At 36.4% G+C, this 17,021-nt stretch overlaps 2 protein-coding genes across 2 annotated transcripts; one reads left to right on the top strand and one right to left on the bottom strand.

The window, feature by feature from the left end:
* The first annotated feature begins 1,588 nt into the window (after positions 1–1,588).
* Positions 1,589–3,055, top strand: LOC136342049 (uncharacterized). Its single transcript, XM_066287484.1, has one exon. The coding sequence runs from the start codon at positions 1,589–1,591 to the stop codon at positions 2,921–2,923; it is 1,335 nt and encodes a 444-aa protein (XP_066143581.1). The 3' UTR covers positions 2,924–3,055.
* A 7,315-nt stretch (positions 3,056–10,370) lies between these two features.
* Positions 10,371–11,213, bottom strand: LOC136342050 (histone-lysine N-methyltransferase SETMAR-like). Its single transcript, XM_066287486.1, has 2 exons — positions 10,797–11,213; positions 10,371–10,619 (listed from the first exon to the last, which is right to left on the bottom strand). Exons 1-2 carry the CDS (start codon positions 11,211–11,213, stop codon positions 10,371–10,373), a joined length of 666 nt encoding a protein of 221 aa, XP_066143583.1.
* Positions 11,214–17,021: the final 5,808 nt, after the last annotated feature.

Raw genomic sequence — 17,021 nt, forward strand, 5'->3', positions numbered from 1 at the left:
AAAAAATTAGGGATGCAAGGATGTTGTTTGCGACGCGTCACCTTAACTGGACATTTAATGATTGGAGACGGGTGTTTTTTAGTGACGAATCGAAATTTAATTTATTTGGAAGTGACGGGGCAAATTACGTACACAGACCCAAAGGCAAAAGACTGGACCCAAAATATGTTTCAACCACTGTTAAACATGGAGGCGGTAGCGTCATGGTTTGGGGTTGCTTTTCGTTCTATGGAATGGGTCCAATTACACAAATCGAGGGAACCATGGACCGGTTCGTCTATTTAAACATCCTTGAAAACACAATGAAACCCTATGCTGAATGGGAAATGCCCCTGAAATTCATTTTCCAACATGACAACGACCCCAAACACACCTCCAAACTGGTGAAGCAGTGGCTGATGAGCGAAAAAATTGTGGTTCTGAAATGGCCACCACAATCTCCCGACTTAAATCCCATAGAGAATTTATGGGAGATTGTGGCAAGGCAAATTGGAACCAAAAATTTTTCGAACAGGGCGTTATTATACCAAGAGATCGTCCAAATATGGCAACATGTCAAACAAGAGACAATTGATAATTTAATTCGATCAATGCCTGAAAGATGTGGGGCAGTTATTGCCAATAAGGGTTATTGGACGAAATACTAATAAAGTAGGATCAATATCTTTGAAAAATCAACCACTAATTATAAATTATTTGTAGAGTCGCTTTAATTTTGTCCAGCCGATTTTAAAGAAATTTAGAAAATTATTATTTATTATACTTATATTAAAAATATATAGGACGACCATTGGGAGAACTTTTTATTTACGTTCTAGAAGCCTTTCGATAAGCAGTAGATTTAATAAAGTAATATAATTGTTTATTTATACTAAAATTCATAAAGTCGCTTTAATTTTTGCCACTACTGTATGTAAGCAGTAATTTTCAAAAGGATAAAATTATCTTAACTCATCAGAAACTTTTTGTTGAATAGGGAATTTTCATCCAATAGAACATAGAACTGTTCAATTGTTTCTCATATGTTATACAACCTTGCAAAATAAGTGATAAATATACAGGGTGTTTCAGAAGGAAATGTACCAATTTCAACATATTATTCTATAATTAATTCTAAGCATAAAAGTATTCTTATGAAAATATGTTCGAAAAGGCTTCGTTTAGGATGTGCAGGGCTATAAATGTTGATTTTGATTTTTTTAAAGAATTTCAAAAACGGTGGTTGGTGTTTTAAAGAAATTTGGTAGAGACGAACTCGTCCTTAAAAGATATGTTTTAAAATGAAAATACCTAAAATCTGTAAGCAGTGGCCGTTTGAAAAGCCGTAAGGAAACACCATGTCCGCATAATTACCGTAAGTAAATGGTGTTGACATTTTAGAACTTGCATTTAAAGACAAATTTATGCGACAAAACGGCTAAAAACTAAAACAATGGGAGATACCGAGCATTCGCACGGATCGGACGTATCGCTTGATAATAGTGCCTAAACATAAACAATTTTTTATCCCGTCGTGCGGTCGAGTTAAAAACCCAACCCGTAAAACGCATCGATATATACGATCTATTCGCGCTCTCTTTCAAGGATCATGGATCCTGGGAGTTCCTTTGAATCCGAATCGGATCAGGGCTCTCGGGACGGGCCTTTTCAGGTGCCTAGAGCGAAAAAACGTGGGAGGAAACCAAAATCCGCACCCACTACTCCAACCACTCCTCGAGTTGAAACGAAAAGACCAGCTCTCGAGAGACAAATCACTGCCGAAACCAATAATATGGATACAACATCAACGCCAACAACCTCAGAATCAACATTAACATCACCCAAAACAAAAACAACAATCGAGATCACAGGAAAAAAACCACTTACCAACAAATCACACACATTCACTGTGTACTTAAAGACAACAATCTCGAGACTGGAGTTCGCCCTCAGATGGGAGCAGTTGGTTCCGGGAAATCAAGATATAATTATCAAACTTGAAAAAACTTTCCGTATCAAAACAAATGATGAGAAAACAACAACAAACGGCCTGATGACGCTGACCAACAGCGGAACCGTGTCGTCATTCAATCTCACGTCTTCACCAAATTCCACCCTCAACACATCAAATTCAACGGCCAACCCCCTTTTAATACCCACCTACTCAGTCGTTGTGACCGGAGTGGACCTCGAAATCAGCGACGACTTATTCCGCCAAAATCTAGAAAAAATTGGTTTGACCAAAAGAATAATCTCACGTGCCAGAAACACCCTGACATATATGATTAGACTAATTACTGGAGACCTAGCAACATATGAGAAACTGATGAACGGTCGAACGGTCCAATTCCTGGGCCGTATGTTCAGGGTGGTGGAGAGCAAACCGCCACCACCTGTGCCTGCTCCATGCAGCAAATGCAATCAATATTCACATCGCACCGAAGACTGCAAGCAACCTATAAAGTGTACTAAATGTCAGGGCCCTCACTCAACCTCAACATGCAAATCTCCCCTGCCGCCAAAATGCATCGCTTGCAATTCAGAAGAACACGCAGCATGGAGCAGAAAGTGCCCGAAAAGACCAACCGCACCAATCGAGGGAATACCTAATGTGAAAATTAAGTGTATTAACAGAACCACAACCGAGGTGTCACAGTCAGTCAAAGAACAAAGCAGAATTCACTGTCCGTTAACCACACACGACTATATAATCAATAAATATAAACACCAAATTAACAAATCAAATAACATCAACCGAGATGAGCTTTTAAAAAAATTGAAAAAACAATTTATTGATGACTTCAAAGTTGACACCTCGGTTGTGTTTTTCGGAAGTTATATGTATATTTTAATGCTTGATATCCTAGAACCTAACCGCAGCTCCCATACCGAACCACAGGACCAACTACGACAGACCATCACAAATTTGCAGCCTTCACAATAATATACAGCAACATCAATGGACTGAACAACAAGAAACACTTAATATACAATTACATAGAACGCAACGACATTGACTGCTGTCTGTTTGTTGAAACCAAGACAAAGACTGGACAAACACCACGCTACAGAAACTGGCAATATATATGTAGACACGGCAATATTATAAACAATGCTAGGGGAGGGGCAACCGTACTAGCAAATCCCAAGATCAAACTTGGAAAGGCCAACCCACCAACACTTAACAACAGACTCAACGATAGCATCCACTTCACTATCCCTTTCTTAGACGACAAAATCCACATTTTCCTCGTATATATCCATCCTTTTTCACCAATCGAACAGACAATACTGACCAAGGCATGCCTCTATAAATATTCAATTATCATTGGAGACTTAAACATGAACAATAATAAAACCAGACAACTTGAAACATTCCTCGGAAACTCTGACTTTGTGAAAGTTGAAACTCCACCAACGTTTTTAATGCCTGACAACCCGGACTCTACACCTGACGTCTTTCTACATACAAAAAACCTTGGCATAAATATCAACAACGTGAAATTGACAAACGAGCTTGGGTCGGACCATCTAGGAATCACCTTTGAACTTGACATTGATCAAACTCCACTGACTAACATAGAACCAAATAAAAAACTTAATCTACAGAGAACAGATTTAGACAAAGTAAAACAATTCATACACAATTTTGTACAAACAGGCGATATAACCATTGAGACGATTCAACAACAACTGACGCAGGCTGTCGAAAAATACACACCACTGATAAAAAAAAGCTTCTTTCAGCACGCATTGCCGAGGTTTATTCTGAGGCTAATCAAACAGAAAAGAGACCTATACAGACAGTATACACTATTACAGGACAATGAACTAAAACGGACGCTAAACAAACTCAACAGAAATATCAAGACTCTAATTTACGAATACAGACAGGACAAATGGCTGAAAGCTTGCCAGGAGATAGAAAACGATAGAGGCAAATCGTACTGGCAGAAAATAAAAAAACTGTCTCGGTACAAATCGAATAATATCACTGCATACATCCACGAAAACGGACATCAACTGTACACAGACCAACAAAAAGCTGACGCATTCGCCAGACACTATCAGGGGACTTTCAGTAACTCAACCAACCCAAACTTTGACCAACAGACATGGGAAGAGATAAACGACTGGTACGACAATTACTTTGAGACAGTCCCAAACAACCTAAACAATCTAATTACTGACGCGGAATACGACGAAGGACTGACCCACCTCAAAAATACAGCACCAGGAAAGGACATGATAAAGAGCCAAATACTAAAAAATCTAACACCAGAATCCCACGATGTAATGTTGAGAGCTCTAAACCACCATATGACCAATAACACAATACCAGACTGTTGGAAAAGAGGCATAATTATACCGATCCCGGAAAACGGACAAGACAACTCACAAGTACAGAACTACCGACCTATTACGCTGCTTCCAGTTTTAAGTAAACTATTTGAAAACATCATAAAAAACAGACTTGACGAACATTTAGCACGACACATACCGATTTACCAATTTGGATTTAAGAAGAAGCAATCAACAATTCACCCTCTTTTTACCTTGACGAACAATATACAGACCACACAACTAAACAACAACAAATCAGCCTGCCTATTTATGGACATCAATAAGGCTTTTGATAGTGTTTGGCATAAAGGACTTCTATTCAAACTACACCGACTTAACACACCGAAATACTTAGTTCACATAGTAAAAAATTTACTTGACGATAGACTACTTGAAGTTCGAATTGATAACACGCTCTCATTCCCGTTCTCCCCACAGCAAGGCCTGCCCCAGGGCTCGCCCCTCTCCCCTTTACTTTACAACATATATTGCCACGACATTTATAACCACAACTTACTGAACAAAAACGACATAGACTTAACGGCGTACATATTACAATATGCTGACGACACGGCGCTGGTAGTACATGACAAAACGACAAAGAAAGCCGTAGACCGATTGCAGATGCTAATGGACGACACTATGACCTGGTTTTATAAGTGGAGGCTAACACCGAATCCCGCTAAGAACCAGCTTTTACTGACAAATCACAGAACTAAGGAAAACTCCCCGACACTTACAGCAGACGGACATACAATACACCCCACTAACGACGTAAAATACCTGGGCGTAACTATAGACCACAAATTGAAATTTAACAAACATGTACAAAACATAAGGACAGAAATTACGAGACGAACAAAACACTTTCGATCACTGACATACAAAAACAAGGGAATCAGCACGAAGACAGCGACAAGAATTTACAAATCGATCTGCAGACCCCTTTTAGACTACGGACATATAGTGAGAACAAACGCTACCGAAAAAACCAAAAGACATATACAGACAACAGAACAAATCGCTCTGAGACTCATCACTAAAATAAGACATCCTGATAATCCTCTGCACAACCCCTCCACACAATTACTATACGAGCGTACGAACATGACAAAAATAACGGACAGACTATCACAAATACAGACAAAATGGAAAAACAACCGACACAACTGGACAATACTTAACCCACTTTGCCTCAGACGACAAACACGACATTCCCACTTTCTCTCCCCTCCTAATACGTTGCACGAAGAACTGAGTGAAGATATACAATTTTTTTTTTTTTTTTTTTTTACATCTCCAAATGTATACCGTTTTGACCACTCTTTGTGTAGACTTAGGCACTTGGCTATGTAACAAGGGCAGAAAGACCAGTATGGTCGATAGCCTATTTCGTATGAAATAAAGATTATACAGGGTGTTTGGTTCACCGATACATATCCGAAAGGGGGTGGTAGGTGCGATGATTTGGAATGTATTGAACCATATATACTATTATACAAAGTGTTACGCATTTCGAGATATCGTCATTTTTCCAAATTTTACCATTTTCGCTGTTTACTTCCATATAAGTTAAAATAAAAATTTAGCTGAATGTTCGATCTGGCTCTACCTTTTTTCACATAAACTTGAATATGTATTTTATTGATATCAAACATCTAATGAAGTCTACATATTAAAAAAAAAATAATGTAGCCTTTTAAAGTTCGAAAAAGAAATTTCTTAAATATCAAACCTTGACTTTGTAAGCGAATACAAGAAAAGGTGCAAATGAAAGAGACGTTCAAATATCTCTAAAAACTTATTGAACTAATGCTCTTTCGAATGATATATTGAAAGACTCAGATTTAATGTCGCATAAGATATTTAATTAAAAAAAAATTAAAAATGCGGATATGGCGATTTAACAATATGAATAAAAATTAATTAGTAATTATTATTTATACATTAATTATACTATTTATTTAAGATTAATTATTATGCTCGAAATGAGATCCACCATTTCTGATACAACATCGGCATCTTCGTCGCATCTCTGTGGTGGTTACTCCTAGCTTCATTTCAACCTTCATGACTTTTGCTGCCCTATTAATTTTTTGAATGAGATGGTCTCGATCGTGAATTTCTTCATTGTATACCAGTTCCTTCATTCTTCCCCAGATATGATAATCTACTGGGGTCAGATCCGGAGATCTAGCAGGCCATAATATTGGTCCACTTTACCAACTTTCATAATTTGCATTATTGGGCTGAAGAAAATCCGCATATGAAAAAAGAAACTTCGTTTCAACATAAATTTAGTGTGAACGTATGGGCTGGTATAATAGGCAGGCTTTTGATTGGCCCATATTTTTTGCCAGACAATTTAAATGGCGAAAATTACCTAGAATTTTTAAGAAATCATTTACCAGATATTTTGGACGATATACCTTTAGATGTAAGAACGGAAATCATATTTCAAAACGATGGATGTCCTGCCCATTATCGGAAAACAATAAGGGAGTTTTTAAATAATCAGTTTCCCGAAAGATGGATAGGGCGAAACGGACCAATATTATGGCCTGCTAGATCTCCGGATCTGACCCCAGTAGATTATCATATCTGGGGAAGAATGAAGGAACTGGTATACAATGAAGAAATTCACGATCGAGACCATCTCATTCAAAAAATTAATAGGGCAGCAAAAGTCATGAAGGTTGAAATGAAGCTAGGAGTAACCACCACAGAGATGCGACGAAGATGCCGATGTTGTATCAGAAATGGTGGATCTCATTTCGAGCATAATAATTAATCTTAAATAAATAGTATAATTAATGTATAAATAATAATTACTAATTAATTTTTATTCATATTGTTAAATCGCCATATCCGCATTTTTAATTTTTTTTTAATTAAATATCTTATGCGACATTAAATCTGAGTCTTTCAATATATCATTCGAAAGAGCATTAGTTCAATAAGTTTTTAGAGATATTTGAACGTCTCTTTCATTTGCACCTTTTCTTGTATTCGCTTACAAAGTCAAGGTTTGATATTTAAGAAATTTCTTTTTCGAACTTTAAAAGGCTACATTATTTTTTTTTTAATATGTAGACTTCATTAGATGTTTGATATCAATAAAATACATATTCAAGTTTATGTGAAAAAAGGTAGAGCCAGATCGAACATTCAGCTAAATTTTTATTTTAACTTATATGGAAGTAAACAGCGAAAATGGTAAAATTTGGAAAAATGACGATATCTCGAAATGCGTAACACTTTGTATAATAGTATATATGGTTCAATACATTCCAAATCATCGCACCTACCACCCCCTTTCGGATATGTATCGGTGAACCAAACACCCTGTATATACAGGGTGTCCGGATACTCCGTGTACAACGCTCTATCAGATATAGTACAACTCATAATAAGTCGATTTAACTAGATTTGCCTTAGTACAAAAGTTGATAATAACGGAGCTACAGGGTGTCAAAGTTGAAAAAGGAAATCAGATTTTCTTTCATATCTTTTGACTTCTTCAAACTAATTTCACGAAATTTTGTATTCAGGGGTTTTTTGGGATGAGAAATTCAAATTTATAAACGATTTTGATGTATCTTCTAGAGGGCACCACAAGCGACCATTAGGACACTTTTAAACCGTCAAAACTTTTTTCTGCCACAGTGTATGTCAATTTCGAATAGAAAAATCTTTTACCCTATCTTTTCTGCTTAAAAAAGGTATACTTGTTAAATGTCGCTAAAGCCAACTGTTTAAAAGATATTTGCAATTTTATTAATAGATGCAATTTTTATTTCAAAGCATTTTATTACAAACATTTCATAACAAATGCTGAAGGTGCTCACCATTTTATTTGTATTGTAACTTAGGTTTTTTGTTGTTTCCCTGAAGACGTTTAAGTAAACAAATGAAAATAACACTGCACGTCTTAGTTTCTTTTTGACGTTATTAGAATACTGAAGTTTTATCAAGTCAATAACTATCGCTTTTTCACAATGAATACTTACACCTATAATGAGCAAGTTGACATGTTATTGGTTTATGGATTTTGCAATAAAAACGGCCGGGAAAGTGTTCGAGTTTATCACGAAAAATTTCCAAATCGTCGAACACCCAATCATCAAACGTTTGCAAATATTGAAAGGCGACTCCGTGAAAATGGAAGTTTTCAACCGAAAAGAATCGACGGGGGTCGAATCCGGACAACTAGGACAACAGGTAATGAAGAAGCTATTTTAAATAGAGTCGAAGAAGATCCGAGAATTAGTACCAGACGTTTACAAGACAACTTAGCAGTTCCCAAAAGTACAATTCACGAAGTTTTGAAAGAAGAATTATTATACCCTTTCCATATCCAAAAAGTACAAGATCTTTTACCGATCGATCTTGGAAGTCGTTTAGCTTTTTGTCATTTTATTCAAAATCAGCAAGTCCATAATCCGAACTTCAGTAAAAAAATTCTCTTCACCGACGAAGCTTGCTTTACTAGATCCGGCATAACTAACGTTCACAATGAACATGTTTATAGTAATGAAAATCCGCACGCCCTCAAAGTAGTTCATCATCAACATACATTCAAAGTTAATGTATGGACCGGAATAATAGGCAATATTATTCTTGGGCCTGTTGTGATGCCAAATCGATTAAATGGACAAAGTTATTTGCACTTTCTTCATGAAACTTTACCGGACTTGTTGGAGAACATACCGTTATTAATTCGTGATGGCATGTGGTTCATGCAAGATGGGGCGCCTCCACATTATACCCTCAATGTTAGACAATATTTAAATAATACATTTCCTAGGAGATGGATTGGAAGGGGAAATGACGCTCCAGTACAATGGCCTCCACGATCCCCAGACTTGACGCCATGTGACTTTTTTTTGTGGGGTTTTTTGAAATCAAAAGTTTATTCGACATCAATTGATCATATTCAAGAGTTACATAATAGAATTTTCAATGCAGTTAACGATGTGAGAAATAGGCCAGAAGTTATGCAGAGAATGCACTTTAATTTTTTGAAAAGAATTAATTTGTGTATGCAAGAAAATGGTGCGCATTTTGAGCATTTGCTATGAAATGTTTGTAATAAAATGCTTTGAAATAAAAATTGCATCTATTAATAAAATTGCAAATATCTTTTAAACAGTTGGCTTTAGCGACATTTAACAAGTATACCTTTTTTAAGCAGAAAAGATAGGGTAAAAGATTTTTCTATTCGAAATTGACATACACTGTGGCAGAAAAAAGTTTTGACGGTTTAAAAGTGTCCTAATGGTCGCTTGTGGTGCCCTCTAGAAGATACATCAAAATCGTTTATAAATTTGAATTTCTCATCCCAAAAAACCCCTGAATACAAAATTTCGTGAAATTAGTTTGAAGAAGTCAAAAGATATGAAAGAAAATCTGATTTCCTTTTTCAACTTTGACACCCTGTAGCTCCGTTATTATCAACTTTTGTACTAAGGCAAATCTAGTTAAATCGACTTATTATGAGTTGTACTATATCTGATAGAGCGTTGTACACGGAGTATCCGGACACCCTGTATATACTAAAACAATATTATGATTTAAGCATATTACTGTGTTGAAAAGAAATTTAAAAATGTATAAATGTCAACTATCTTAATATATATGACAACTTGTTAATCTTACTGCTCTTTATTTCTCAAAAATGACACATAACTTCTTAATAAATGTTAAAGAGATCTTTGTTTTAGTAAAATGAGTGGGAATTTAAAAAATCAGCAAGTCGTATTCAAAAAAATAGTAGCGCCCCATTTTTTTATCCATTTTATTGTAACAATGGTGTTGCACACGCCACTGCTTACAGATTTGACTATTAACTTTCATTGCAAAAGATGATTTTTATTGGCGAATTCTTCTCTGCCAATTTTTTTTTTAAATACCAACAACCGTTTTTGAAAACTTAAATAAAAAATTACGAAATTAACTTTTATTGCTCTCCGTATCCCAAACGAAGCTTTTCCGGACATACCACCTTGATCAAAAAGTTCCCGGAATTTATTCAGAAAATTAAAAATTTAAGTTAATTCATCTAAATCTATATTGTCCCCTTCAAAGTAATCCCCATCGACTGCAACACACTTATGCCAGCGCTTGATCCAATCCTCGAAACATTTTTTATATTCGGTTTTCGGTATGTCCATCAGTGCTTCCTGCGATTTTTCGATTACTTCCTCTCGGCTGCTGAAACGCGTTCCCCGTAATGGTTTTTTAACTCGATTGAACAGAAAGAAGTCACAGGGAGCCAAATCAGGTGAATTCGGTGGCTGTTGAATGGTATTTGTTACATTTTTCGTCAAAAAATTACGAATAATGATGGCACTGTGCGACGGTGCGTTATCATGGTGTAAAATCCACGAGTTTTCTGTCCACAATTCTGATCACTTTCGACGAATTGCTTCACGCAAACGTCTCATAACGCCCAAATAATACTCTTTGTTTACTGTCTGGCCTTCTGGAAAAAATTCATGATGCACTACACCGTTGTAATCCATGAAAACCGTGAGCATTGCCTTCTTTTTTGACTGAAAACGACGTGGTTTTTTTGGTGTCGGCTCATTTGGTGAACGCCATTCACTTTCCTGATGTCCGGATTGCGTGTCGTACTTATAAACCCACGTGTCGTCTCCAGTAATGATCCTTTTGATGAATGTGGGATCGGATTCAGCCTCGAAAATAATGTCTTTTGCGACATCAACACGGTCTCTTTTTTGTATGAAATTGAGGTCTTTTGGCACCAACTTTGCTGCTACACGATTGAAACCCAAATCATTAACCAAACTGTTTTGGATGAATTCATAGGCAATGCTCACGTCCTCCACTATCTCTCTGATGGTTAATTTGCGGTTATTGACCAACATGTCTTTGACTTTATCAATATTTTCGTCGGTTTTCGATATCGATGGTCTGCCACGGCGTTCATCATCTTTGGTTGACTTACGACCACTTTTGAATCGCTCGTGCCACTGGTAAACGACCGTTTTCTTTAGAGAATCGTTGCCGACACACTTTTCCAACGTTCGCGCATCATTAAATCAGTTTTTTACGCAAAATTTAATACAAGTTCGTTGTTGCAAATTTAAATCCATTTCTAAAATTGTAAAAATCGCCAAAACACAGAGATAGATGTACTCTTCGCTACGTAACTTTTGCAAATTTCAAACTTTGACGCTAAAATTTAGAGGGAATATCAACAACAGATGTACCAATTTAACAAAAAAACAGAACTCAAATAGGAATGATGAGAGCGTAGCTCGGTGGTTAGTCCGGGAACTTTTTGATCAAGGTGGTATGTTTATAGGAACTTTTTATTAAGTCGTGTAGTATGAAATGAGTAAAATTGAATTGAAATTTTAGTAATTTTTTTTTCATATGAAATGTTTTTATTGTTAATCGAAATATGCACCACCATTATCAATACACTTCTGCCATTTAACGGGAAGTTCATTGATTCCCCTGCTGTAAAAGCCTGCAGGCCGGGAGTCGATAAACTCGTGGAAGGCAGCTTTGACAGCCTCGTCAGAGTTGAATGTTTTCCCTACCAAGAAGTTATCCAAATTTTGAAAGAAGTAGTAATCAGTGGGTGCTAAGTCGGGTGAATACGGTGGATGACGAAGAGTTTCCAATTCTAACTCCTGTAGCTTTTGCCAAGGTGACTTGTGCGTTGTCGTGCCACAATAGCTGTGCGCTTCGATTGACTAATCTTGGCTACTTAACCGTCAGTTGCTTCATCATTTCGGTCAGTTGGCGGCAGTAGACATCAGCCGTAATCGATTCACCAGGTTTCATGAAGCTGTGATGGATGACACCTGCGTTGGATCACCAAACGCACACCATAAGCTTATTTTGATGAAGATTTTTTTTCGCACAATGTTTTGGTGGTTCATCTTGATCCAACCACTGCGATGAATGTCTGGTATTGTCATAAAGGATCCATTTCTCATCACAAGTAACAATCCGATTCAAAAATTGATCGTTATTATACCGGCACAACACAGAAGCACAAACTTCGAGACGTCTTTCTTTCTGTATGTCGCTCAACTCATGCGGTACCCACTTGTCCAGCTTCTTCACCTTACCAATTTCAGCCAAATGAGTCAATATTGTTTTTTTGGTTACACTGAATATTAACGAAAATTCGATCAAAAATTCGAACAAAAATTCGAACAAAAATTCGAACAAAAATTCGAACGAACTTTGACGTGGATTCGCTTCCACCACGGCTTTCAGATGATCGTTATCCATTTGAGTTTCAGGTCGTTCACGTGGTTGATTTGTTAGGTCAAAATTGCCAGAACGAAATTTCATGAACCAACGAGATACTGTTTGCTGTGAAGTGCCTTCAGTACCAAACGCATCATTAATATTGCGAGCCGTCTGAGCTGTTGTGGTTCCACGGTGGAACTCATATTTCATTAACACACGAATTTCACTATTTTGCATGGCTGCACAAAAATTTTTATAAAAATAAAAGTTTTCAATACTTTTTAACACTTTAAACTCTGATCGAAAGAGGAAGAATGTGCCTTTTCCACATAAAAAAGTCAAGTCCAAATATAGATTTAGAGTGAAGTTATTCGCAGTTGAATGTGGTATTTCGAGAATCTACTCATTTCATACTACACGACCTAATAATTAGAATTAAATGTAGAATAACATTTTGAAGTTTGTACATTTCCTTCTGAAACACCCTATAGATCAGCTTGAGGAAGGGTCAATTGTTTTGAACCCTTAGGTTTGAAGGTAATATTTGGAATTGAAAAACATACTCTAATTCAACTCGATTTATTATATTACACGGATATGAAGTTATTTAAAGCAGTTTTTCAATTGAATATCTAACAGTAAGTCTATATAGTATTTCTGAGAACATTTTTAATAAACCAGATGATTGTTAATAATTTTTTATATTTCTGCACTGCAAATGATGTCCAATTGACTATAAGAATATAATTTAATTTAGTTTAAGTTAGAATAATTGTTATATTTCGTCCATCGGTATTTGAAGGAATGTTTTTAGCATGGTCACATTGGTGGTTTGTCAAGGTGATGAGGTGCAGGTACTCCAAGTAGGTACCCAGGGATTTTAGACTATTAAGAAAGGTGTTATATCCCAAATACCAAAAATAATCCGTGCGGCATCTATTTTTAACCTATATTCTCTAAATTTCTAGGTGGTTCCTATCTACCTAGGGTAAAAGATTTTTTTTTTCTGAGAATAGTGACTTTCCACAACATATGATGATATTTAGGTGCATCTTGTGTTGATACAAGTGGCATGCACCGATGTGGTTAAATAATAACAAATACAATGAAAATTTCATAATGTATAGTTAGTGTATTGTTTAAATAGAGGGAAAGCTCTCCTTGCGGACACCTCTAGTAAGTGGACATTTCTTTTAGTCGGGCATTTTCGCTAAAACCTATTTTGATCATACAGTTTGTAATATAAGTCCCTTTCCTATATACGGACACTCGAATAACCGAATGTGGACACTATTATTTTTCTATTCGTAATTAGTTAATCTCATAAACAGTCGTGAAGTTCTATTTCGTGGATGAAAAAGATTCTAAATTGATGAAAAGTCAACATTGCAAAACGAATTTTAAGCAAGGGAATCCTGTTTCTACGATAACTTCGTTCGTGTTATTGTTTTTATGTTTATAGAAGGCATCATCGTCAATAAAAAAATAATTTTATCACTTAAAGAGAATAAGGGAAAAATCACTGTGTTGGAAACGAAAAGCTTTTAGTTCGATCTGTAGCAGTGAGATGCAACATTGGGATAATGCACAAAGCTAACATTGCTAGAATAAGGAAGAAATTCGAATTAGGTGGTAGTTTGGCCTTAACGTTGAGCAACAGAAAAGTTTTTAAAGCCTGAAGGATATAATATACAGAGTGGTCCATTTAAAACAGTCCACCTGAAATATCTCGAATGAAATATATTCTTCGGAAAACACCGAGTTACGTCTATTTTACTTTTCAGGAAAACATTTTCAGATAATAAATTCGTAATCATCTCCCTAAATTGGGTGGCAACCATTTCAAAGATCTCAAATGACACCGGAGTCAAGTGGCACATCAAATCAAAGGTTTTCTAATCTTTTTGCAAGTATGTTTAAATTTTTTTGTTTCGGCCTTAAATATTGTAAAATTTAATTTTAAAATATCGGTGAAATAAATCGATAAGAAATTTAGCAATATATTATTTAATTAAGTATTCAAATTGCGACCTATTTACTTCCATACAATCATAAAGTCTTTCTTCAACCTCTTGCCGAACGTTTTGTGGCATCTCTCGGGAGTTATTCCACCAAATGTTCTCACCGTTTGGTAGTGAAGATCTTCTAAAGAGGTAGATTCCATTTTACAAGTAACATTTTTTAATTAACCACATAAGGAAACATCCAATAGTGTTAAATCAGGCGATCTTGGGGGCCATTCAATGAAACCTTTTCTACCCATCCAGTGTTCGGGAAAATGTTGATCAAAGAAGCTCCGTATCGGAATTGCATAGTGTAGCGGAGCGATATCCTGTTGAAAAAATACATAATTCTTTGAGATCTGATTGTCGGTTTGAGGTATCCACAATTTGAGGATAGATGAAGTAATGAAATAGATTGAGGTAAGATTCAGCCGCCAGGTTATGAAGTAGAAAAAAAGGTCCAACAATATGATTTCACAAAATTCCAGCCCATGCGCACAATTTTTCTCAATACTATGAATGCTGTTTTCTCATAATTATCGGATTCACATAATTCCAATATTTGTAAATATGTCTGTTGACGAAATCATTTAGAAAGAATATGCATTCGTCAGAAAAGCATGTAGAATATAAAAAGTTGGGATTGATCAAAATGATTTCACTCATCATTTCTGTACGGGGCAAGTTTGCGTTTGTTCTTTTGCAGTCTCACCTTAGACACAAGGGGGGCACAGTTGGTTGGCAGTGCCGAGGTGAACTGTATCTGTTTTGCGTAGATTTTAATTTTGTTCGAAGGACCACAGCTCATTTGGCGCTGAATCGATACAGAACATAACACACTTGTATTTGTCTCACTAAATTTTCAATATTACTGTACAAGTGACAAAAGTCATAACAAATTGTAAAATTAGAGCAAACTAGAAACACACAAGCGATCACCGATTGTTAAGAAACTTTTACAATTGGAAGTTTTCCTTGAACAGGGCAAATGATACATGAATTGAGAGCAGTATTGGGATCCTACTAAGACTGTAGGAGTTAAAAAGAGAATAGGAGAGATGTTGAAGAGGCGTTGTGTGTTGTGTGAGAGATTCTATGAGACTGATCTAAATCTCAATTTTTCCCACCGAATGTTTTTTTTTTTTTAATTTTATTTTATTTTAAGTTGCAATCTGTCACAATAACACAACAAGGACATTCAGCAACTGGATTTATGTAGTATCGAAGCTTTTAGGGGTGGCTGTCTTTACAGTCAGGCCTGTGATTTATTGAACCTGTCAGTTAGCTCCAAAGGGTTGAATCTACGCAATCTTGAGGAATATGTTGAAGAATCCAAGAGGTTCATGGCCAGATGATTGGGATGGGTGTCTAGGCGGGATAGATATCTAGCGGAACGGCTCTGGATCACTTCTCTGACAGTTTCCACGTTGAGGTCGTCATGTAACGTGGCGTTTCTGACATACCATGGAGCTCCTGCTAGCGTGCGTAGAGTTTTTGATTGGAACCGTTGAATAATGTCCACGTTTGAATTGCTGGCTGTTCCCCAGAGTTCAATTCCATATGTCCAGATAGGTTGGATTATACATTTGTAAACAAGGACCCCACCGAATGTGAACCTCATGTTATCCATTTATATTTTTACCACCTCATAGTCATACCAATTAATGTGAATTATTAGTGCTGAGGACTAAGAATTGCTTATCGATACGGTACCATAAAGGTGTGAGAAAAATGATGGGTGAGAAGAGTTATGAGTGTGGAAAGAGTGTGGAATGTGTATGCCGTTGACTAATGTAAACACTGTCCTTAAGGGTGATTAATAAGGGTTTACGTTGGCAACATAAAAAGAAGTTTTATCAGTGGGTGAAGATGTTGGGTATTTTCCCAACAATTTCACAAAATTGCATGCAGATACACCTTATAGGAATGGAAATTTCGCTTTTTCAAGATCCACTGAATACTACTACATAGAATACCTGATATTGCTTCTAATTCTCGGGTGCTTGAAATAAACTTTTCTTGCTTTACACGATCCACTTCTTTTATATTTAATGTAATCTATAGATAGTTCATTTTAGGTGTATGTTATAAGACAGTTAAGGATACGACATACCCTTATGGTACGCTTACGGCCAGCCTTATCATGTACATTAGAATTCTTAGCTATATGCTTCGTCGGCGTGGGAATCCCCAGCAATATGCTGCGTTGAATCAAAATTTACAATACCAATGCCTGCCCACTGGTGATATCTCTAAAAAAAAAAGATTTTTCCTCACGGTTTAAGGCTGCGGAGCAGTTTAGCGGCTAATGGCACTCCAGCCAGGGTACGCCCATGGTTATCATCAGGGGATTTTAGTATTTAAGATTGGCGAACATGTACTAGATCTCTAGTCTTGAAATCGATGTGAAAGTGAGCGGACGTATCTGTGAAAATTCAAGCGAGAGCGGCACCCTGACAA

Source organism: Euwallacea fornicatus, chromosome 11 (assembly GCF_040115645.1).
Source record: "Euwallacea fornicatus isolate EFF26 chromosome 11, ASM4011564v1, whole genome shotgun sequence".
NCBI lineage: Eukaryota > Metazoa > Arthropoda > Insecta > Coleoptera > Curculionidae > Euwallacea > Euwallacea fornicatus.

Excerpts from the sequence above, each read along its gene's own strand:
- LOC136342049 (XM_066287484.1), top strand. The coding sequence starts at position 1,589 with ATGGATCCTGGGAGTTCCTTTGAATCCGAATCGGATCAGGGCTCTCGG.
- LOC136342050 (XM_066287486.1), bottom strand. The coding sequence starts at position 11,213 with ATGTTGGTCAATAACCGCAAATTAACCATCAGAGAGATAGTGGAGGAC. Across the intron at positions 10,620-10,796 it reads TTTTTCCAGAAGGCCAGACA|CCACCGAATTCACCTGATTT; the intron begins GTAAACAAAGAG and ends ACCATTCAACAG.